This window comes from Hydra viridissima, unplaced genomic scaffold, assembly GCF_058129835.1.
Source record: "Hydra viridissima isolate aposymbiotic clone 2 unplaced genomic scaffold, HvirCarnegie_v1 scaffold_11, whole genome shotgun sequence".
NCBI lineage: Eukaryota > Metazoa > Cnidaria > Hydrozoa > Anthoathecata > Hydridae > Hydra > Hydra viridissima.
In genome coordinates, this window is record NW_028324310.1 from 4,103,088 (window position 1) to 4,126,500 (window position 23,413).

General features: G+C 29.3%; 1 protein-coding gene across 6 annotated transcripts in view; it reads right to left on the reverse strand.

Moving 5' to 3' along the window:
• Positions 1–10,113: 10,113 nt before the first annotated feature.
• LOC145191199 (hemicentin-1-like) overlaps positions 10,114–23,413 on the reverse strand; it is a 94,818-nt gene continuing 81,518 nt past the window's right edge. For 4 of the 6 annotated variants that reach the window (XM_090066159.1, XM_090066158.1, XM_090066160.1 and 1 more), the window contains exons 3-16: positions 22,523–22,705; positions 20,367–20,663; positions 19,860–20,183; positions 19,480–19,782; positions 19,042–19,353; positions 18,595–18,897; positions 12,864–13,033; positions 12,629–12,713; positions 12,283–12,525; positions 11,802–11,951; positions 11,579–11,608; positions 11,037–11,121; positions 10,791–10,941; positions 10,114–10,704 (exon numbers count right to left, since the gene is read on the reverse strand). In XM_090066159.1, coding sequence (XP_089922285.1) covers positions 10,486–10,704; positions 10,791–10,941; positions 11,037–11,121; positions 11,579–11,608; positions 11,802–11,951; positions 12,283–12,525; positions 12,629–12,713; positions 12,864–13,033; positions 18,595–18,897; positions 19,042–19,353; positions 19,480–19,782; positions 19,860–20,183; positions 20,367–20,663; positions 22,523–22,705 — 2,855 coding nt within the window. In that variant the 3' untranslated portion in view covers positions 10,114–10,485. The remainder of the gene's footprint in view (positions 10,705–10,790; positions 10,942–11,036; positions 11,122–11,578; positions 11,609–11,801; positions 11,952–12,282; positions 12,526–12,628; positions 12,714–12,863; positions 13,034–18,594; positions 18,898–19,041; positions 19,354–19,479; positions 19,783–19,859; positions 20,184–20,366; positions 20,664–22,522; positions 22,706–23,413) is intronic. The other 2 variants (XM_090066162.1, XM_090066163.1) reach the window with 1 other exon arrangement.

Here is a 23,413-nt window from a genome sequence, read left to right on the forward strand (position 1 = left end):
CACGACTTATATTGTCAAAGTAGAATATCAAGTCGCTTGGGTTTAAGTTATGCAAAATAAACTTTTATTGAAAAAGATGATATTAATTCAGTATATTTGTATCTATTTAATTACTTCTTGAATTAACAATCAAATTTTTTTGTGGAGGTATCAAACAACAAAAATTTGAATTCTTTAGTTTTTCTGATTCTTAGTTAAAATTCTTTAGTTTTTCTGACTCTTAGTTAAAACTCTTAAGTTTTTCTATTTTTTGTTCGCATAACGAAACAAAGTTTTTCGTTGTATAATATTGGCAACTTTTCCTTTGTAGACTAAAATGTTTTTCTAAATAATTACTGTGAACAAAATGTTGATCTATAAAGAAGTTTGCGAATGCAGCACATAAATTGGCGCAATTTCTTTAAAAAAACTTTAATAACGTTAGATTGCACTTTACAGTATTATAAGAAATTTTTATATAATATTGCTCTTTAATAGGGTATGTCATACTTTTAAAAAATTTCAAATTTTCAAAAATAACAATATGGGGAGTGACTTTATTATGTGGTAGGTATTTCTAAGCAACATTCAAATAAAACGTTGTTTTTTTTTTTAAGTAAAAATGAACATCAAAATTGCATTATTTAATTAAAAACAATGGGTAAAATCACGTTACATTTTTATAACACGTGGTTATTAAAACATTTTACCAAACATAATAATTTTTTAAAATATATATATGCGAACTAAAAAATCAAGCAAATTAGATAAAAATTACATTTTTGAGTTAGATTTGCCCATGTGTACATGTTTCATAACCACATATTATTTTTTTTGTTTCATATGACATCTTCATCCATTTGCAACTCCAAACTTAAGTATGTTGATGCTTATGTCAAATGAGAATGTTTTGCAAAAAATAGCACCAATTAAAGTCTGGAAACAAAAACACTTAAAAAATTTGCTCATGCGTGTTAGCTCATTTGCTCTCATGCGCGTGGGCGATGAGCTAATAAAATATATAGTTTTACTATCTTATACTCGATATACATTCATCAACAGGTTTCATCAAATAATCTTTTAGCGTTCGAAAGTTATGACCATGTAAACTTCTACGTTCGAAAGTTATGACCATGTAAACTTCTAAAACCCCATTCTAAAATGAGGTTTTCAAATTTTTCATGATCATAACTTTTGAACACTAAAAAAGTATTATATGAAATTTAAAATCTGTAGATGAACTGCCTGAATTTGTTATATGTGAAACATCAAAATGTTTTGTGGACGCACACGGATTTGTCCGAATATACTATAATTACATTAAATGTTAAAAAAAGATATGTTTTGATGGAAAATAAAGTTTTCACTATAATTAACTTTGAACATTAACTAAACAGCTTAATTAAATCTTTCTTGGATTTCAGATTCGGAACAACATCTCAGTGCTCTACTCTTGCTCAGATAATCGCGTCTCTGAAAACTCCAAGATTTCTTTATTACTCCAGTCAATAAGTTTGAAGCCAAGTTCTTTACGGTTTCTTACATCACTTTGCTCTGAATCTCCTCTAACTTTCAGAATCATGTTAACTGCAAAAGTTCTATTTTTATTTGATGACCTTGCAAGAAGAGAAATAAGAAGGAACTCAGAATGAGCATGAAATGCCCCATTTTAAATATACTTTTTAATGGCATTTTTAACTTCGACTGCTTGACCTTGTAAAAAGTAAAGAAGTTTGATTAGATGATGGGGCCTATCAACAATTGAGTGTTTCACCCTGATTCTAAACCCCGTATGAAAATAATCTTTGAACAACATCTAAGAAAATATTATCAATTATCACAAAATTATCAAAAGTATTTAAAAATCTTTTCGATAATAAAAATCTTTTCGTTTGCCTTTAGGCCTTTTAAATCCATCCTTGGAGTTTGTAGAACCATCAAGATTTGCAATCAGGTGTCTTAAAGGTTGCTCTTTTACATGCAACATGAAAATTGACCAAAAACATTTTCTTCCGATAAGTTTCTCCAGATGTGTTAAAAAAATTTTATCTGACAGCGTTTTTTGAGATATGACTACAGGGATCTTAAACAAATCATTGGATTGAGAGCATTGTTTCAATACCAAGTCTGCCAATACCACAGAGATTTCTTTTACAGGTAGATGATATCTCCTAAAAAAATTTAAAATTTAAACTGTTATAAAATTGTTTGTTAGAAATACGTAATATTGTAATATTTCCTACCCAGTGGGCACTGGATGTACAAAGACACCCAGCGGACGTCCAGACGTCTAATGAATGTCCTATGGATGTCATCGGACATCCTGTACCCACTAGGTGTATATTGAAAATGTACTTATCAATATCGTGTCAAAAACCTCACCTATCAAGATCATCAGAAAGAAGCAAACTTTCTTAAAAACGAAGACCTTTCCTTAGTACATCCCTCAGTGTAGGAACTTGAGGTTCCAGCCAATCTTTTCCTACTCCAAGATATTTAGTTAAATTAAAAGAATGTCTAGTTTGTTTTAATTTTGAACTCTCCGTAACACAATATTTTATTTATTATTCACTGCAAAGCAAAAACAATCATACTAAAAAACTACAAGAAAAAATCAACAAAAAAATGCAACTTTTTGATATCGCAGGTACAAAAACAAAAAATTAACAAAACTTTTCTGTCGTTTAAATTTTTAACTATCTGACTGAGTCCATTTGTCTAAGTCAGTTAAAAATTTAAGCGACAGAAAAGTTTTGTTAATTTTTTGTCGTAAATATGTAGTTTTTATCTTTTTTTTACATTTTTCAAGTTAACTTTTACACACAAAAAACATTAAAAAAATTTTTTTTGGTTGAATATTGCTTAACTTACCCAGATCCATAATAAAATCGTTCCCCAAATGTCATTTTCAAAAACATTTTAGTATGTACATACATACCCTACTGTTTAATATCTTAATATCTTTTTGCACTTTCTAAAACTGATTTTGACACTATACATGATGCTATTTTTCTGATATTCAATATTAGTTTTTGCTATTTGATTAATTGGTTTTAACATTTCATAAAGAAATTCAGTTATTAAACATGAAATGTTCAAATACGTCTGTATATTTTATTAGAGATTATTTGTATTAAGTGAAATAAATTAATAATATTAAGTGAAAAAAAGGTGTTTTTTTTGTTGCTGTTGTTTTTTTTTCAGATTTTATCTCTTTTTTGATGAGAAAAATATGCGATGTAAAGCTATAGAAAAGCTATATAAAAGTATGATTCATAATTCTTGCTTTTTATCATCAGATGAGTCAAAGCTTTTTAGTGAATGATAAAACCAAACTGATAAAATAACTAAAGAAGCATGCAAATAAAAAAGCGAACTCTAAGAAAATACAAAATTCGTAATTATAAATTGACCACTATCGTTCGCTTACAATCTGCTATGATAGGGTCTTTCACTGTTACTATGCATTGAATTTGATTACACTAAAGGGACTCAGGGTTTTTAGATCAGAGAGTTGTGGGTCAATAGTTTAAATTTTCTTGTTGATGTTCTGCAATTGTTTTGCTAAACTTTGTCAAATGAAAAGAGGTAGACAAGTTTTGATGTTTCTGCACACATTTATGACACTCGCACCATTGTGCCGTTGAAGTAAACGGACTTGATAATGTATCTAATAAAATGTTGAACAAAATATTGGACTTGTTTTTAATAGCAATTGCTTAATTAACGTAAAATTAAGTTGAAAAGAAATATTGGAGGCGATTCTAGTCAGTGATTTAAATTGAGTAGATGGATATATTAACTGCAATTATCCAATAAAGTGCTCATGATGATGAAAAGTACTCAAAATGTTAAAATAAAGTTTTCTTTTCACGACTTATCTTAATTACTCTCAGAAAGCACAAGATTTCATCGAAGACCACAGTTTACACACCGCTACTTCATTTTCGGAAAGTGTCTCTACAAACCACCGGCAGCCGAGAGGTTAAAGATTTAGGATCCTCATTTACACGCATAGATGTTGGAACATTTAAGTATTGATGGGATAGTATTACAATATTAGTAGGGCTCTAATATAAAGAAATTAAATCAATAAAAATCAAGCTCTCGGTCGTTAGGTAAGGTATTTCTCAATAGAGAAGAAGAAATGTTAAACTATAAGTATTTTAGTATACTCTTATGTAGTTCATATAAGTAAATTTCATGAAACTCCATTTTTAAATTCTTATTTTAAAAAAGCTTAATATATATTTTTTTATATGAATAAGATTAAATTTAAAAATAAGAAAATGTTTGAAAGAAAAGTTTTAAAAACAAAAGTTTCTAAATGAAATTTTTATTTTTATTTTACATCCCTTACGCAATGTTTCATTGTTAAGAAATTACAAACATAAAATCGTAAAGCCTGCATTTTTTTATGAAAAACCGTCAAAAGGAAATAGATAAAATAATGTTGAGCGAATTTAAAAACTTCCTTTTAAAACTATTTTCGTAAATGATTGACGAAAATTGTTAATAAATGATAAAGTGAAATCCTTTTTCGTTTGTCTGAAGATCCTAAACTTTTTGTTTAAATATTTCTGAGTTGTACATTGACAAATCGAAGGAGTTTGAACATGAGCAACTTGTAATAGATTGCAAATAACTAGCAAGACACAATTTTATGTATATACATACAGACATTGTTAGCAACACGTCTTGATTAAACTGATCACAATGCCCGGCTAACTAAAAGCAATATATTCATTACTTTCTATCTGAAAAAGATTAATAAAGATTAATAAAGAAAAATTACGTAAAAGACAAAAGAGATATCTTATTGCAAAAGTTCACAAAAAAAACATAAAAACCTTTTTAACAGAAAATCTTTTACTAAAAACAAACGCGTGATAAAATTAACGTTTCTAACAACATGTTAGAGGTAGTATATTATGTTTGAAATAACACCAGAGTTTTTCTTTTAACATTGTAACATTTTCTTAATTGTTCTTAATGTTTAATATATTCTTTTAACATGGTAACTTTTGCACGATTTAGTACTTCATTATTGTGTCTGCTTTTCGTTTATGTTTTTCAAGTACCGTGGTGTGACCTAACAAAGTCCAATGCTTTAAGAAAGTCCTAATTTAAGAAATGACAAATTTCGTATATATAAAAGAAACATTTGCGGAAAATAACTTCGTTGTTTTAACTAGATATTTAGTTAGATAAAATAACTAAATTTTTTTCTCTAAGTTTTTTATTTTATATATACGAAATTTGTCATTTCTTAAATTAGGACTTTCTTAAAGCAAAGAACTTTGTTAGGTCACACCACGGTATTTTGTTTGCGTATATTTCTCGCTTCGTGTAGACACGTAAGCACTTACGTAAGAATTTACCAAATCATACGTAAATTCGTCTTGAAAGCGCTACATGGCGGAATAATATCGAAATTTGTTAAAAGCCAAGTAGATATTGTTTCACAACGCCTGAAAAAAAAAGTTTTTTTTTTTAACAAAATGAAGTATTGGTATCCAAATGAATTCAGTGGATAATAAAGGGTAATGCTCATTAAATACTACCCCACTTGCATTTTATTTTGGTTCGACAATTGTTGAGAATCGGATTTGATTTCTTTTATTTTATTGGTTACTTGGTTTCCAAGAGTAACGGATTTAGTATAATCTTCTTTAAATAAATGATTTCATTCCCCAGTTGATAATTTCTTAACCTTAAACTATTTAATTTGCGAAACTATAAAAGCCAACATATTTTCCAATATCTTACACTAAAAGTGTATTTTTCAACTTTACGGACAACTTTTAAGGTAAGCCTTAAAAAGACAAGAAATGATACCGTGTAGCTGAATGCACAGAATCAGATCGAACACTAATACAAGTAAACAAACTGCTGAGATCTTCATCTCTATAAGTCGCTAAAGACATGCGCTGCTTTTTTATTTATGAGTGTTAAAAAGATTTGAAAAGTTCTACGTTACAAATATCATTTAAAACTGGAAAATCTATCGCGTTTTTTTTTTTTTTTTTGTAAAAATCTACTTTGGTTTATTATATTCTTTTCAGATTTTATAGTTATCAAATAACTTATGCTAGGTACGGAGGGTATAAAAACGTGTGAACACTCAGTCTTACTTTTTTTAATATTACACTTTTGATCCACTAAAGGGCAAGCTTCGTTAAATAAATTATTTCACATCTTCTCTATAGAATAATAAAGTACATCTTAAAAAGAAATTGAATTATAACGAAAATATACTTCATTTTTTCTTTTAGAATCAGGTAATTAGTCATTGTTTTTTTAACTTTACCTTTTTTTGCGTAATGTTAATTAAACAAATCTTATGACATCTTATCAAAATTATTTATAGTTTGAAGGCCGAACATTCGCCAAGGAATAGCTTAATTAAGGTTTCATTTAATATGAGGATTACTAAAGTATAAGGCTATTATGATTACCTCAAAAAGCGGAGTGTAAAGCTGAGCTAGCTTTTCAACATAAACATTGAATGGATGGGCGATAGTTTGAAGATGGAATCGATAGTTTAGTAAACAAATTGATAGCGATCTTTGCATGGGCTAAACCAAGGGTTTCATCATTATTGGATAAGTGGCTGATTAAGAAACTATAGGGTTAACATAAAAAACTTTATTGATCAGCTAAAAGGTATTTTCGCTTATCTAATTTCACTACGAACAGTTTTTGACGTCATCCTTTTGTCGAGGTCGATTTTAAAGGACGATTACATTGCTTTTTTTTTTATTTCATTTTTTTATTTTTTTGTCGCTGTTTTTATTTGAATATGGGACGACTTTTTATTTCGCAAGATTCATCCTGACCCAATAAAATATTTTAACAAGGGAGAAATTCATATTACAGAAAAAATATTAACGTCTTAATTTATCGCTTATAAATTTGTTAATGAAGTTAATTAACTATGTTGTTATATTTCAAAGTAGCTTTTACGCTGTAATTAAATTGAATAAGTATGGTAGTTGTTACAAACGTTTGATTCGCTTTGAAATATAAATATTTGTATGCAAATAAATACAAGTTGAAAAAAAAGGTAATAAATGTTGAGTTAATTTCGTGCAGATCTAGTGTCATAGTAAGTATTTTTCCACTTTTCTTTAATATCATATTTTTCCATTTTTCTTTTTATCAAGCATTATATCTTATTATTAGGATTAACAATATACTTTTTACTGAAGCGGAAAAAGGTTACAATTGTCATTTCCTGGCGTATTACAACAATATAAATCCATCAGCCAACATTCTTTAACTACTGAAGCACAAAAAAAGAAGAAGAAGAACTTCTATAACGCATGGCGAAGTGGAGAGAGAATGAAAAGATTCCGAAAAACTGGTGTAACAGGTTTTTAGCAAAAAACTCGGATAAGTCTTCAAAAACAAAGATTCTACAAACAAGCGAATTAAATTCCACTGAACTGCTAAAGGTGGAGAGCCAATTGAAACGCTTAGATTCATCTGAAGACTTACCAAAAAATTATTCAACCCAAAACGTTAAAAAAGAGGACGCTGAATATTTAGAAAAACGCGAGAAAAATAATATCGCAGTGAGAAAAAGTCGAACGAAAGCTAAGTTAAAGCACATCGAAACTCAGATGCGAGTCGGCGAGTTGACTGAAGAGAACAACCAGCTCAGAAACCACGTCCAATCTCTGCAAAAAGAACTAGATATTTTGAAGTGCTACATTGCGTGTAGCACAAGCAACCAAAAGTTTAAGACTCCGCACACTTACAGCAACGAGTACAACGAACAGTGTTGCTACCCATTACTTAACTAAAGATTTTTCTTTTCAGATTTTTGATATAGATATTTAAATTGTAGGAGTCTTATGAAATATATATATATTTTTTATGAGCAAAAAAAGTAAAAGAACGTCTTCCGTTTTTTCTCCCATTTTCTTTGCAGCCACTTTTGATCAATTTTTAACACGTACCTCCGCACGTTTAACACGTATCTTCACGCGTTTAACACGTAGCATCGCGGGTTTAGCTCGTCATTATGAGTTTTAATTCTGCTCATTTGAATTTTAGTACATTTTCATATTTCATAAAAGTCCTTCCTTTAATTAATATGATGATAAAGTTAATAATGATAATAAAATTAATACGATAGTAAAATTAATATGTTAATAAAATTAATATGATAATAAATATGATATAGCATATGAAAAATCACCTTTTAAATACGATAGACTTGATTTTTAACTTTATATTTGATTTGATTAACTTTTCAATTTTTTCGATTCAATTAAAACAGTCATCAGAGATTCAACTGAATTTGACAAAATTTTATTAAAATTTTATTAAAAAGCTTCAGATAAAATTTCCTAAATTCCAAGTGCGAAAGGACAGCAAGTTTTTCACGTCACATTTTATATTTATTTACAAATTCAAGTAGATCGCGTTTGTATATTGAGAGGTGATACCCATGGCCGCTGAGAGGGGGGGGGGGAGTGGACGGGGAAGATTCCCGGGGCCCCGGGTGTGTACAAATAATTTTTTAAAATACTTTTTAAAAGCTTTAAATAGTTTTGACTTTCAAAAGATTTAATTTACTTTTTTTTTTAATTTTCAATGACCAGAGCACGTTTCTTTTGGTCCTGGGTATATAATTGATCATAATGAGGGCCCCTCAAGAAAACTTCCCCGGGGCCTGAAATTTCTCTTGGCTACTATGGTGATACCGTATTAGGGAGGTTAGAAGCTAGGTTGGGCAAACCGTATAAATATATACTATATATACTCCAGCACGACTAGCTTTTTTTCTCCCAAAAACAATACCAAAAGTGTTTATTGAACCGTAAAGCACTAAAACTCCACCGTAGGTGTTTTATCCAACTAAGGCCATTGAAACTGCTAAAAAGTGAAGAAAATTAGAACCAAATGTTGGGTAGGAGTCTTAAGAATTCTCTTCTCAGACATACGCGATATATAGCACCAGATGCTATTGTATCACTTGCTGACTCAAATGTAGATTAAAAAAAAAAAAAAATTAGTGATGCAGGAACTGATAAGGTACCCTACACAAGGACTTAACAATTGACAAGAACAGTTAGCTGCTTGAGTTAGTTGGGAAAAACAGCTGGTGCTTGATATTCAAGCTGTATCTTAGCAAGGGTGATCTATTTTCTTGGGCTTCTGTTGGTAAGTTTGTGAACCTTCATACTAGTTTCAAGTTTTTCAAGGAAGTTGTCTAAAATATCCAATGAATAAAAAACTGTGTAGAGAGAAATAACCGTCTCGTTTAAAACATCTTGACAGAAAGTCACATTCAAAGTCACAAATAGCACATCATGATGGTGGCTAAGAATAGCAAGAAGTCAGTAGACAAGAGGACGCCGAAGAAGGATTTAAACAAGTTGTGAGTCCTAAGCGATAAAAATTGTTAAAGCTATTTTTTTTCAGATTTATTTGAAAGTGACTGAAAAGTTGGATGTTTATTTTAAAGATTAAAATCTACACCTACCACTTGCAAAAGGTTTAGAGACCTCAAACTTGGTGGCTACCTTCTCTGGGTGTATAACCAGGATTTATTCCACGTATTTTGATTATGTGAAAAAATCTGTTTTTGGGACACCCTAATACATATATATTTAATTATTAAAAGTATAAAAAATAAACTTGTATTAATGTATTTTTGAAAAAAATCTAAAACTTACAAAAGTTTCTCCTTTTTGGTTTTTTTAAGTTTTTTTTTTAAATATGATTATTTATAAGAAAAAAGTTTGAATTTTAAAATTGATTAAAAATGAAGACTTCAGGGGAAAACTCACAGATGTCCACTTCTTCTAATTTTGAGAAGAATGGAGTTTAGTGTTTGAAGACTTCGAGTAGTCTTTAATATTTAACATTTTAGAACACACTATCGATATCGTGCGTAACGACGACGTTTTTTTCGCTTGCATATTGTCAGAATCAGTAGGTAAACACCAGTTCGTGACGAAAAGGACGCAAATGCCTAAATTTGTGAAATAGGACATCTGTAACTTTTCCCGTGTAGTTTTTGAATATATTTTATGCTCTAAATTTAGAGCGGAAATACTTAAAATACTTTTCATATTTTGTTTCATACTATTTACTGGAAAAAATACAAATAAGTACAAATTTATAAAGCAAACTAAAATTAACTTATAAATTACATAAAATTATCTCAATAGAATGTTATACAACTTCGTTTGATAATAAAATAAAGAGCACAATTTAAGAATATTCAAAAATTAATGAAATTGGATTTAAAGTGGGTTTTAAAAGTTCCGATTTAGGTCAACAAGACTAGTAATAAGAAGCATTACCTTTTATACAATTTAATAAAAAAAGTACTCTATGCAGAGTTAATAAATAACAAAATAAAGTCTGTTACATCACTCGGACGAAAATTTATTATACAATAAAGTCTGTTGCAGAGCTCGGATGAAAATTTATTTGTAATTGAAAACAAGTGATTTCACAGATAAAATTGTCAAGGTTGGGTTTAAACTAGACGAACCCTGAGTTATTCATTTTACCAAACAATCTCAACTCATCGCCTATTTCTGCATACCCTGGATTTTCATGGCCCGTTAGCTCTTTACTTAGTTTAGGCTTAGGTGGAGGACCAGCTTGATCATAATGTTTGTAAAAAGCGTTGCCTGCATTAGGATTGTACTCTGAATTTTCTAGATAGATGTTTGATTCCTCATTAAACTCTACTTCAATCTATAAAAGATAAATCACTTATTAATTGAAAACTAGAAAACAAAATCCATTTCTCGAACTACAAGTAAAAAACAAACTACACCTACCTCTTGAACATCGATATCTGCTGTATAACCCTGATTAACGGCTGGAAGCTGATTGACTTGCGGTAAATAAATATCGCGTTGGGTTGGTATACTTCGAACAGGAGGGTCAGGAATACTACGGTTTACCGGGACGACGACCGCTTTTTTATTTCTAGTTCAAGAAAACATTAAAAGTTCAGCAAAATCTAATTTAAAAAAACCATCATTTCTGCAAAAACACATTAAATAGGGAAGAATTACAAAAACCTCCTTCTTCTTGCCAACCAAAGACAAAGGACGATAGTGAGGATCAAAACAATTGGTATTAATATCCAGAAGACGATGTACCAATCTACAAAAAAAAAAAAAGAAAAAAAAAAAAGAAATTTAGAACTAGGAGAAAGATTGTGATTTTAAAATTAAAACATTCTTTCAAAATATTTGTCGCATTGTTTTTCCGATTCAGAAAATTACGTTCACAAATAAAAATGTTAATTGACTGATTTGGTTGTATACGAATCAACTAAGGCGCAATCAGTTCGTCATTCCTAATTTTATCGAATCATTCTAATGAATAAAAAGCCAATGGAAAACAATCACCATTAAAACAATTGAATTATTAACAAACTGGTGAACAAACGAACAAGAAACTGTTAATCAAGTTGTTCGTAGCCGCAAAATTTTTTTAAAAATTAATTCACGTACACAGAAATCAAAGAAATTAATTAAAACGATTAACGGAAAAAAAAAGACACGGAATCGGAAAAATCAGAAATAAGATTAACGTTAAAGAAATAGCATTAGCTTACCTTTATACCAAGAACTTGCTTGAACAGCAGCTAAAAAAATTCATAAAGCGTAAAACAAACAAACAAACAAAAAACGCAACGAAAATGATTACAAGGTTATACACCACAAATAAGAGAGCAAATATACCATAACTAAAAGAAAAAATAGTTGGAAGGTCACTGGACTACAAACACTACAACTTTACTCGGTAAGCACACAAAAGGTTCTACAAACTATAACAACCTTGCTGTGGACACGAGCTTAAGTTGCAGTCAGCTTTTTCAATCAAATCTGCAGTGCAAGGAGACAAGTAACAACTTCTACTTCTACTTTTAACTGCTTTGCCGCAAGTTGCATCACAACTTTCCCAATCTCCCCACATTGAAACGACATCTTGAAAATAAAAACATGATTTATTTAAAAACTGATATAACAGAATATTCAAAACCATGCTATTGAAAAAAATATATAAAAAGAGTTAAAAAACTAACAGGATAAAAAGAATTTAATATTGAACTTTAGAGAACATATTTTGCCCACAATTTTACTTTAGACTCAAAGAAATTTACGTAACTCATTTATTAAATAATTTTTTTTTACCTATGCATTTTTTGCAACAAACCTCCCGTTAAGCAGTTAAAATATAATTGTTTTATTTATGTTTTATTTCATATTTATGCTCTAAACTTTAAAAAACCAACAAAATATCAAAACAAAACCTCACCGAAGTTACTGAAGTTGAAAGAAAGTGAGGCTTTTCCTTTTTCGTTGCTCATCATACAAGTGTACACTCCAATAGCATTTGAAGATATTTGTATTTTTAGTACAGTACTGTTTGATAAAGCCAATGAACTGTTATCTGCTTTTGACCACAATATGCTTGGTTTTGGGTCACCCTCTCCATCACATTCGCAAACAAGTTCAGCCTGCTTTTGCTTACATATTGGTCCAGTTATGAAATAGAGAGCTATAGAAAAATTTTTAATAAAGAGCTATGAAGACTATAGTAGATGTTGATTTACCATAAAACTATCTCTAAAAGCCAAAAAATCAACCTTTTTAAAATTTACCTTTTACAAGTAATACATGCATTACAGTGTCTCCAGCACCAATGTCATTGTAAGGCGTGCAACTGTAATTCCCCTCATTACTTTTCTAAATAAACAAATTTTAGTGAAATAACTTAATGAAAAACTTTCCAACAAATATTTAATAAAGTATTGATATTGCAAACCAAGTTTCTATATCAAACCAAAAATAAGACAAAAAATAATATCTTGATTGCAGTTTGAATTCTTAACTTACATTAAAGTTGAAAATATTGTAAGTGCTTTGAGAGTAATTTAAATTCACACCATTTCTTTCCCAATTATATGTTTTAACAGCAGGATACCCTACTGCATCACAGCTTAAAGATATGTTAGAACCTTTTTCAAGCATCCTTGTTGTAGAACTTGTAGTTAGTATTGGCAAAGCTAAATAAACATGAATTTAGATGTCATTAAATGAAGTTGTATGTATGCATGCATGCATGTATGTCAACATTCATAAATATACATAAAAATATATACATTGGGTTGGAATGAAAGTTCTTCTGCATTTGCATTATTACAAATGGATTTCATTAGAACATAGAAAATTCTATGATTTTTTAGATAGTTCTAGCATTTTATTTTAATATATCAACAGTATATTATTTTCTAGAAATTTTTAAGTAACAGTATATTTAAGTACAGGTGATTCACTAGACACAAACTGTCAAATCAGAAAACCATATTCAACACTGCATCTTATATTTGTTCCAACTTGGTCATTCCGTTGATGAAACTGAACACAACATATGCTAAGTCTTAGGCAAAGGCAGTATTTCTAAACACACTTGTCAAATTTGGTTTCAACATTTTAATTTCAATGACTTCCAACTGAAGTTGATTCTGAACCAATGGCTAAACTAGTGGAGAAAGATCCAAGATTCAGTAGCCACTGTATAGCCTCCACACTGCGATGCTCTTACACATCACTCCTGCACTGTCTTTATTCATCAGGAAAAGTTTTAAAGTTGGGGATTCAGGCTCTCCACAGCCTGACACAACATGACAAGGGCATGTGCTTGGAGATCTGCACATTCTTGCTTTCCAAAAAGCCATTATGTGACTGGTTAGATCACCTAATGGCAATGAGAAGTGGATACTTTGTGTAAACCATACACAAAAGCACCAGTGGGTTGATGCTGAAGAGCAGGCAGAACCAAAGCCAAAGTAAATCCTCACCAAAAGAAGGTCATGTTGTCAGTGTGGTGGGATATACATAGCATAGTGCATTTCAAGCATCTTCCTCCCAACACCACTGTAATACCTGACTATTACTATCAACAACTGAAAAGACTCAGGCAGAAAGTCACTCAAACACAAACCACAGCACCAAGAGATTTATTTTTTGCACAACAATGCACAGCCACAACAAAAGCAACAAACTCTTAAACTTATAGAAATGGGATCAGAGATCTTGCCCCACCCACCAATTCTCCAGATATTGCTCCAAAAGACTATCACCTTTTCTGTGCCCTGCAATTTTACATGTCAGAGAAAAGCTTCCATTTTTACCAGCTTGTAGCTAACATCTCAAACTTCAAGGTCAATCGCAAGCTTCTAAAAAGATGAGATCCATTACTAGCCAAATAAATTGAAAATTGTTGTTGTTAGTAATGGTGGTTATATTATAGATTGTTTTTATTAAGAGGATTGTAATTAATCAAAAATATTTCATGAAAATGCGAAAGAACTTCCTTCCCTTTATATATATATATATATATATATATATATATATATATATATATATATATATATATATATATATATATATATATATATATATATATATATATATATATATATATATATATATACATACAGTGGTGTGCAAAATAATAGGTAATTGTTAAATAATTTGACTTTTCATACAAAATAAGTACTTGATAGCAATCTATCCAAATGCATTTAATGTTTTTCCAATGTTTTTCCAAATGCATTTAATGTTTTTCCAATGCTCATCTTTATTTTTGGTCTTAGGAAGTTTTCCTAATTCATTTTTAACGTGTGCCCAGAGATTTTCTATCGGATTTATGTCCGGTGATTGGGCTGGCCGATTCAAAATCCAAGTTTTCTCGTTATGAAACCATTTTTTTACTACCTTTGCTGTATGATTTGGGTCATTATCTTGTTGATAGATCCAAATCAAAGGTAGGTTTTCTTTTGCAAAGGGTAGCATAACATCCTGCAGTATATTTAAATATTTTTCTTTGTTCATATTTTCTTTGATCCAAAAAAAGGGGACCTACTCCATAATATGAAAAGCAACCCCATATTTTAATATTTCCACCACCATGTTTAACCATTTTGACGGTATACCTAGGATCATATTCTTTTCTTTTTGGTCTTCTGACATATTTTTTCAGTGCATCTAACCCAAAAAAGTTAATTTTGGTCTCATCTGACCAAATAATATTTCGCCATTTTGAAGATGGCCAGCCCACGTGTTTCCTAGCAAAATCTTTCCTGTTTTTAATATTATTTGGTGATAAAAATGGACACTTCTTTGGTACTTTGGCTTTAAGATATTGTTTAGTAAGCCTTTTTCTAACTGTCGAAGCATCAATTTGCAGGCCAAAAGTAGTTTTTACTTCTACTGACGTTGCAAAAGGATTTCTTTTGGAAAAAAGAACAATGTTTTTGTCATCTCATCTAGATGTTTTCCTCTTTCGACCACGTGTTTTGGGTGTTTGTTTTTTTTAAATTAAATCACTGGACATAAATCCGATAGAAAATCTCTGGGCACACGTTAAAAATGAATTAGGAAAACTTCCTAAGACCAAAAATAAAGATGAGCATTGGAAAAACATTAAATGCATTTGGAAAAACATTCCAATAAGTACATGCCAAAAATTAGTTGATACCATGCCGAAAAGATGTGCAGCGATAATTGCAAATAAAGGGTATAAAACCAAATATTAATAAACCATAAGTAAATTAAGTTTTTACTTATTATTGTTCATTATTTCCAAGAAAATATGTACTTAGTTTTAATTTACCTATTTTTTTGCACAGTAGATATTTTTAAAAATAATCTAATTACATAGGCTAGTAAACAAATTTTGTTTTTTAATTGTTTCATTACATTAAAAATATTAGTTAATAATTGAATTAATTGTAGAATAACTAATTAAATAAATTAGATTGCTATCAAGTACTTATTTTGTACGAAAAGTCAAATTATTTAACAATTACCTATTATTTTGCACACCACTGTATATATATATATATATATATATATATATATATATATATATATATATATATATATATATATATATATATATATATATATATGGTAGTTTTCAAAAGTTTAGACACCCATAATCAAAGCAATAAATTTCAATAAATCAGTTTTAATTTATTAATATATCGAAAATATATTTATAAATTAAAATTAAATCTAGGTGTAAATATGAAATTATTCAAGTTATTTTATTATTTAAATATTTAATAAAAGTTAAGTTAGCTTTGCTCTGTAAAAATACTAAAATGTGTAAAAATTAAATAACCAAGAAACAAAGATGGAAAATAATTGCTCATCTAGAAGAAGGTACTAAGAGCAATCAAAAAATAGCTGAACTTTTACAAGAGTTTCAAAAAATAGCTGAACTTAAAAAATTTCAAAAAATAGCTTAACTTATAAGTGCAATCAAAAAAATGCATCAAAATCATCAAGATTAACTATGAGCTTTTTTTATGGTGCCAGAAAAAAGTCAAGGTCTGGTAGACTTTTGGCAACAACTAGATAAGACAAAAGTGTCATTTTTAGATCAGTTAGAAAGGATCCTAGACTAACTTAAAAAAGAAATCACCACTCGATTCAATACAAGCCGGAATATTTCAATTTCTAAAAGAACAGTTTGTAGATTTTGAACAAAATAGGGGTTTATTCTGCTTGGAAAAAACTATTGCTGAGGCCATATGATAAGAAAAGAAGACTGAAATGGTGTCATGAAAGAAGGTATTGGATCATTGAACAATAGAAAAATGTAATTTGGAGTGATGAAAGTAATTTTGAGCTTGTTAACCATAAATCTAATATTACAGTTAAAAGAATGGCTATAGAAAGTACCACTCCAGGTATATTAGGCCAACATCGAAAAAAGATGGAGGGTCTATTGGCATCTGGTCATGCTTAACTACAAAGCTATTGGCATGTGCAAAACATATTCTGGTAGAATCAACTCTAGATTATATGTAGATATCCTGGAAAACAACTTAGTTCCAGCAACAGATAATATAATAATTGAGCTTAGAGATGAAGATTGGAGGTTTCAGCAAGATGGTGCTACAGCTCATACTGCATATTATACAAAGGGATGTTTTGAAGAAAACAATATTGTATCAACACCTTGACCACCATACCTGATTTAAACCTTATAGAATAAAATTTAATATCCTTATAAAATTTACTAATAAAAAATAAAAAATCCAAAATCTTTTTTCTTTATCAAGTTATTAATAAAAATACTTTAAATACTAAAAAAATGAGTGCACCTAAACTTGTCAGGACCTAAATTGAGTCAAGGTCCTGACTAAATTGAGTCAGGACCTTGATAAGACTGACGCTATAATCATATTCATATATTTGAATTTTTTTCAAGATGTTATAAAATATAAACATTAAATTTCTTAACCAGGGACTATCAGAGAATTCCTGAGGTCAAGTCCACAAGATTTTTATTAGAGGCTGATTTTGCTTATGAATACTTTTTTTTTTATTGAGTTTTCCTAACTTTTAAATACCAAATTTTGCAATATTTACAACACTACTAAGCTAAAAACTAAGATCAATGAAAAGTTTGGCAAAACTAAAAGTTAATGTACAACTTATTGTTGCTACTTATTCTAAAAACAAGTCCCTACTCCTGTAACAGAATCAATTGAAGCTGACTTCTACATATTTTTTTTTTGTTGTTACAAATGAAACAGTTGTTTACTAAGTCTTCAATTTACACAAAGTTTTATTATTTACTAATTTCAACCATTACATGAAAATTAAAGAAATTTGGTTTCTTAAATCATTTTTTGTTTAGCCAAAAATGCAGAGCCATGCATTTTTTTTACTCTAAATTAAATAAACAAAGTGTTTAGATTAAACCACTTTTGTTAAATTTACCAAAACTTCACTGAAAGACAGATTGGTCCCCTAGTTGACACTTGGCTTCCATAATATGATAGACCTTACCAGCTCTCAGAACTATTGCTTAAATGATTACTACCACAGATGCTACCGGCAATATGAAGCTACCAAATCAAAAAAACTGCACTTCCAATAGCTATTGTGTGCAGATCAGACACAAGTTGTAGGAAATGCTATGTTTTTTTTGCAGCAGGCTTTCATCAAAGTAGGCTGAACAACATGCAACTACAGCTATTGTTCCAGATAAAGTGGACTTCGATACCTATAAAACGATACGATAAAAAAAAACGATAGAACTGTTCTTCTCACAAGTGATCTTTAATCTTGTTTGACAGTTGTTTGACAGTTGTAACTGAAGATTATGTTCTAACTTGCATTTACCACGCTATTACAAAACTGAACACGCAGAAACACAATGAGCAGATCTGATCATTGGCTGCAGAGCTCAACACTAAGTTTCCAAAATAAGACACAGTTGAAATTTTAAATAATACTTATTTCCTTCATCCCTACTGCAAAGAGACTGCATTGAGGAAGATGCAGAAGTTTAAATAATATTATAGAAGAGTAATAGATGAGCACCCAGCTACTAATAAGTGGCAACAAAAAATAACAAAACAGCAGCACTTTGCTTTACCAGAGAAACCACAAGACAATCTAATAAAGTCTTTGATGACCCCATATATCATCTTGTGGTTTCCAAAGAGAGTTGTAATACATCATGGGTCTAGCTGCGCAACCAGAGAAAGTGGAGGTAAAGTTCTTATATTTTCCAAAAAATGAACTTATGACAAATACTCACATATAACATTCAACACCTGAACTTTCTCTATTCTTTTGGTCTTTCCAAGAACTTGATTCTCTGCAACACATTTATATTCTCCACTATCAACAGCTGTTAAGTTTGTTACTTTAATTGTACTTGTTTTGAAATTACCTACAGATGTTTCATAACCAATTTTAGAAAGCACAAGTTCAAGACCATCATGAAACCATTTTATTACAGAAATAGGGTTACTTGTGACATCGCAAGTGAAGTTAACAAAATCTGATATGTTACGAATGAATGGACTTTTAATTGAACCAATATTAAAGGTAGGAGCATCTAAAAAACAGACATAAAACTTGTTAAAAACCACTTTAAAAAATTGACCAGGAAAAGTACATGAATTGTAGTATAACAAATAGTTAAATGTTTGGAACATACTTTTAAATATTTTAATTGTTTTTTTAGAATTACTAAACTCACATTCTACAGTTACATTGAAGACTACTTCTGTAATGTTAGACTCATATTTTATCAAACAATAATAAAATCCTTGGTCTTCTCTTGAAATGTTTGAAAAATTGATGCTACTGTTGTATTGGACTTCATACGTGACTGAGCTTAACTTTCCTAGTGATGCTCTCTGAGTTATATTTGTACGATTTCCTTGATTGCTAGAATAAAACCATTCAATAACTGCCCCAGGATATGAGTTTGCATGACACTCAATATTACATTGTTGGAATTCTTCAAAAGATTGTATTGGAGGAGGAAATGACAAAACTTTGGGAGAATCTGTTATAAATTCAAGAAAGTATAAAATTCTTTAAACAAGCTCTGACCTAAATAGCTTATCTTAAAAGCAAATATTAAAAAAAACTCTGCTGTTCATAAAAAGTGCACAATTCAGACAAAACTTACATTTAACAAATACGGTTGTGTTTGTCATTATAATATTACCACTGCTGTTAGCAACACAGTAATAAATACCATAATCTTCAACGCTACTATTATTAATAGTCAACAGTACTTCTACAACACCATACTTTTGTGTGTCAAGTCGAACATTTGGAGGAGAGATCATGATACGATCATTTTTTGAAGTAGGGGTAATCCAATACACTGATGGCTTTGGAAAGGCTTGTGCAGTACAGTTCAAAGTTATTAAATTGCCTCTGTAAACATTTACTTCAGAAGGAGGTCGAGTTAAGAAATATGGTTTTTCTATAATCGTATTTTGTTAAAGATATTACAGTATGATAAACATTACTATGATAAATAAAATAAGTGATTTAACTTACGCGTAATCACAACTTGTGTTGTTTTACTAGCCACATTATTATTGGCACCAAGAATACCATTTTGGGCTACACAGGTGTAATTACCAAAATCTGAATTCTTAACTAATTTTATTACAAGAGTACTTCGAACAATAATGTCATCATAATCTGTATAGTCAATCTCTTCAGAAATTTTGTAATTATCATCATTGAAGAGTTGTAAATTATTTCTATACCAATTTAAAAGTGGCATAGGTGACCCATGAGCCTCGCAGATCACCTGAACATCAGTACCATATTCTACTGTTGGAACTTCAGAAGGTAAATAGGTAATATAAGCAGGATCTAAATGATAAGAAAACTCATGCACTTAAAACTTAAAAAAGTTTATGTCTTAAGTCTATTTTTTTTTCAAAACATAACTATGTTCAATATAACAAAGAAAAAAACTTTAGTGAATACTAGAAAAACAAGCATAGATTTTTATAAAAATTGAAAAGCTAAAAATATCAAACTACACCAACTTACAATTAACATGAAGTGTAAGATTCTGTGTACTATTTGCATACCCTGTTGATGCTAAACAGGAATATAAACCTGCATCAAACCTTGAAACATTCTTTATAGTAAGAGAATATCTTACTTCCCAACTGTTGCTTGTTTTTTGAGTTGTCATTGAGTAGCGGCCAGTAGAATTTAGCATTATACCATCTTTAAACCATGTTACAGTTGCTTGAGGTTTACTTTTTACAGTACAGTCAAGCATAGCTATTTCAGTTGCAACAGCAACCTTACTTAAAACACTGTCATTGAAACTTGGTTTCACTAAAAACGAAAAAAAAATTCTTTTCAATCCTACAAACCCAGTATCAAACTAAAAAATATAAATTTTAAGATGAATAAAAAAATATAACAGGTTTACATGCAATATAATACCCACCCAACATAAGACCACTTTAAGACATATATTTTATCTTTAACTTATCTAGACTCGTCTAAACAGTCTTAAAATAGAATTTTCAGCTCTTAAACTTTACGATGAATAAAAAATTATAACAGCTTTACATGCAATATAAAAGTATTTCAACGCTTAATTCATACTTTTTCAAGAACATATTCATTTAGTATAAGAGTAACCTGCTGAAAATCTTTCGAAGAAACTTTTAAAATGATAATCATGCATAGAATAAATAAAAGCAAAGATTTCTCAACTGTTTAATCCTTTCCTTCACCTTTATCATATTTAAGCAAATGAAACAAACTTGGTAGAAATTTATGATGTTAAAGACACTTAAAATATCTGTAAAAATTATTTATAAGTTAATATTTATCAGTTTAAAATCTTAGTATGTTTTAAACACTTTTTTTGTTACAATGTACAATCTTACAGTGTACAATCATGCATAGAATAAATGAAAACAAAGCAACTTTTTAATCTGAACTTTTGTCAAATTTCCTCAAACTGTGTTTATAGAATTTCTGGTTACTTGGAATGAATAAGTTAATTTCTCCACCATCTTCTAAAGAAATGTTCATCAAAAGACTTCTTTAATTGAGGATAATCAGAGCCAATGAATGATGGCTCATAGCAGTTACACAAAAGGAACGGAACTTAGGTTTTGTTTTTTTAATTTTATTACTTTAAGTAAAGTAACCAGATGCGTATAATCATTACTGTTTTAAAAGACCTGGAAAACTATGATGATCAAACACCTTGAAAATACCAAGATTGCAGTAAGCACCAGATAGTTAGTTTTAAGAAAGGAAAATTTGATAAAATGCTATATTTGTCTAAAAGCTATTTATGTTGCCTATAAAACCCAATTTTTAATATAGTATATAGATGCTATTAGCTAATGATCATCATAAATAAATATATTTTAGTAGGAATACTTTAGAAATTGGAGAATAATAACTCAATTTCCCCAAACTTGTTGTTTTCTAGAATCTTGTTCACAAGGGCTGAAACATAATTTTTGAAAAAATATATATTTTTAACTATTATCTGTTTTACAAATTGAAACACGATATATATATTCAAAACTGAACTTATAAATTGAACTGTAAAAGACAGACCAAACTATATAACTTTGATTTAATAAGCTCTTAAGGTGTTGGCATAATGCACAGATAATTTCTAACATGATTACTTTTTATACTACAGCAATATGAGAAAGTCAAACCACATTTAACAACTAAAACTTGTTTATATGTACAATAGACTTAAAGACTTTAGCATATAATGTTAAGTCATATTTTATGTACATAAACTAAAAATGTAAAAAAATGCTACTCATGGTATTAAATAGAAAAGCCCATAATTATTGCTTAATTATGCATTAGTTGCAAAAAAAAGCTAAATAATGTTATTAAATTACTTTCTTTGAATACTTCTAAATTTAATTGTTTTGTTAAACTTTTTAAAAGCATATTAACAGAAAACAAGACTCTAAATGATTTTTTTAAAATTATTTTAAGAAAAATGCTAAAAACTTTAGCAAAAAGTATTTAGACAATCTACTTAATGCAAACAAATTTCACTTTGAATGATTTTCATCTGACAGATTTATAGAAACATGGAAGAAATTTGGGAAAGAAAACTTGACTCCTTTTCAATTTTACTTTACCTAATACAACCAAATTTACCTAATACAACCAAATTTACCTAATACAACCAAATTTACCTAATACAACCAAATTTACTGAGCCTGAATAAGAAAGGTTTCCCAACATAACTTCACAAATAATTTCTCCCTCATCACTCAATATTAATGGACCAAATATGATACTTGACAAATTTGAACCAATTGTGATCTGTGATGTATTAGCAACTGCCGTTGAATTGAACCAAGCTCTAGTTTCAAAATCTAAATACAAATATAAACTTAGTAAGTTGAGAACTTGAAATAATTTGTGATATCAAGTTCGTATGTTAAAACCAAGAATGCATCTTTAATGGTATATTTAGGACATACCATGATGGATTTTAAAATAAAAAGGCATTCAAATTCTAGATGAATTACAATAATTCTGATACAAAATTATATTAATTTGAAATCAATAAAAGATTGTACAATATTTAAAATGCAAATTAAAAATCTGTGTTAAACTTTTAAAAAACTTAATTTTTATAGGAAATGTCAAACTTCTTTTTTTTTAAATTAAAAAAAAAAAAAAAGAAGTAGGAAGAAAACAGCTGCTACTCCCATATTGTAGGTATTTACAAAAAATTCATAAATATTTTGTAGTTAAGCTTAGTTTAGCTGTAAGTAATATTAATTTTGATAAAGATTAGATTAACATACATTTCTCTAACTACATAAAGTAAAATTTCATAGAACACCCATAATGACATCTTGACTAAATCTCACACAAATAATTATGGTGAGTGCAAAAGTGTAAAGCAGGGTTAGGATTAAAAAATCCACCCCCAAAAGAAAAACAAAAAAAACCAATCCTTAAAAAACCCACCATAAAGTAGATTTTTTCAAGTTTTTTTATTATAAAAATCAAACTTTTCTCATGCTCAAACAACAATATTATTAAAATAAGAATTATTTGGGATTAAAACAAGT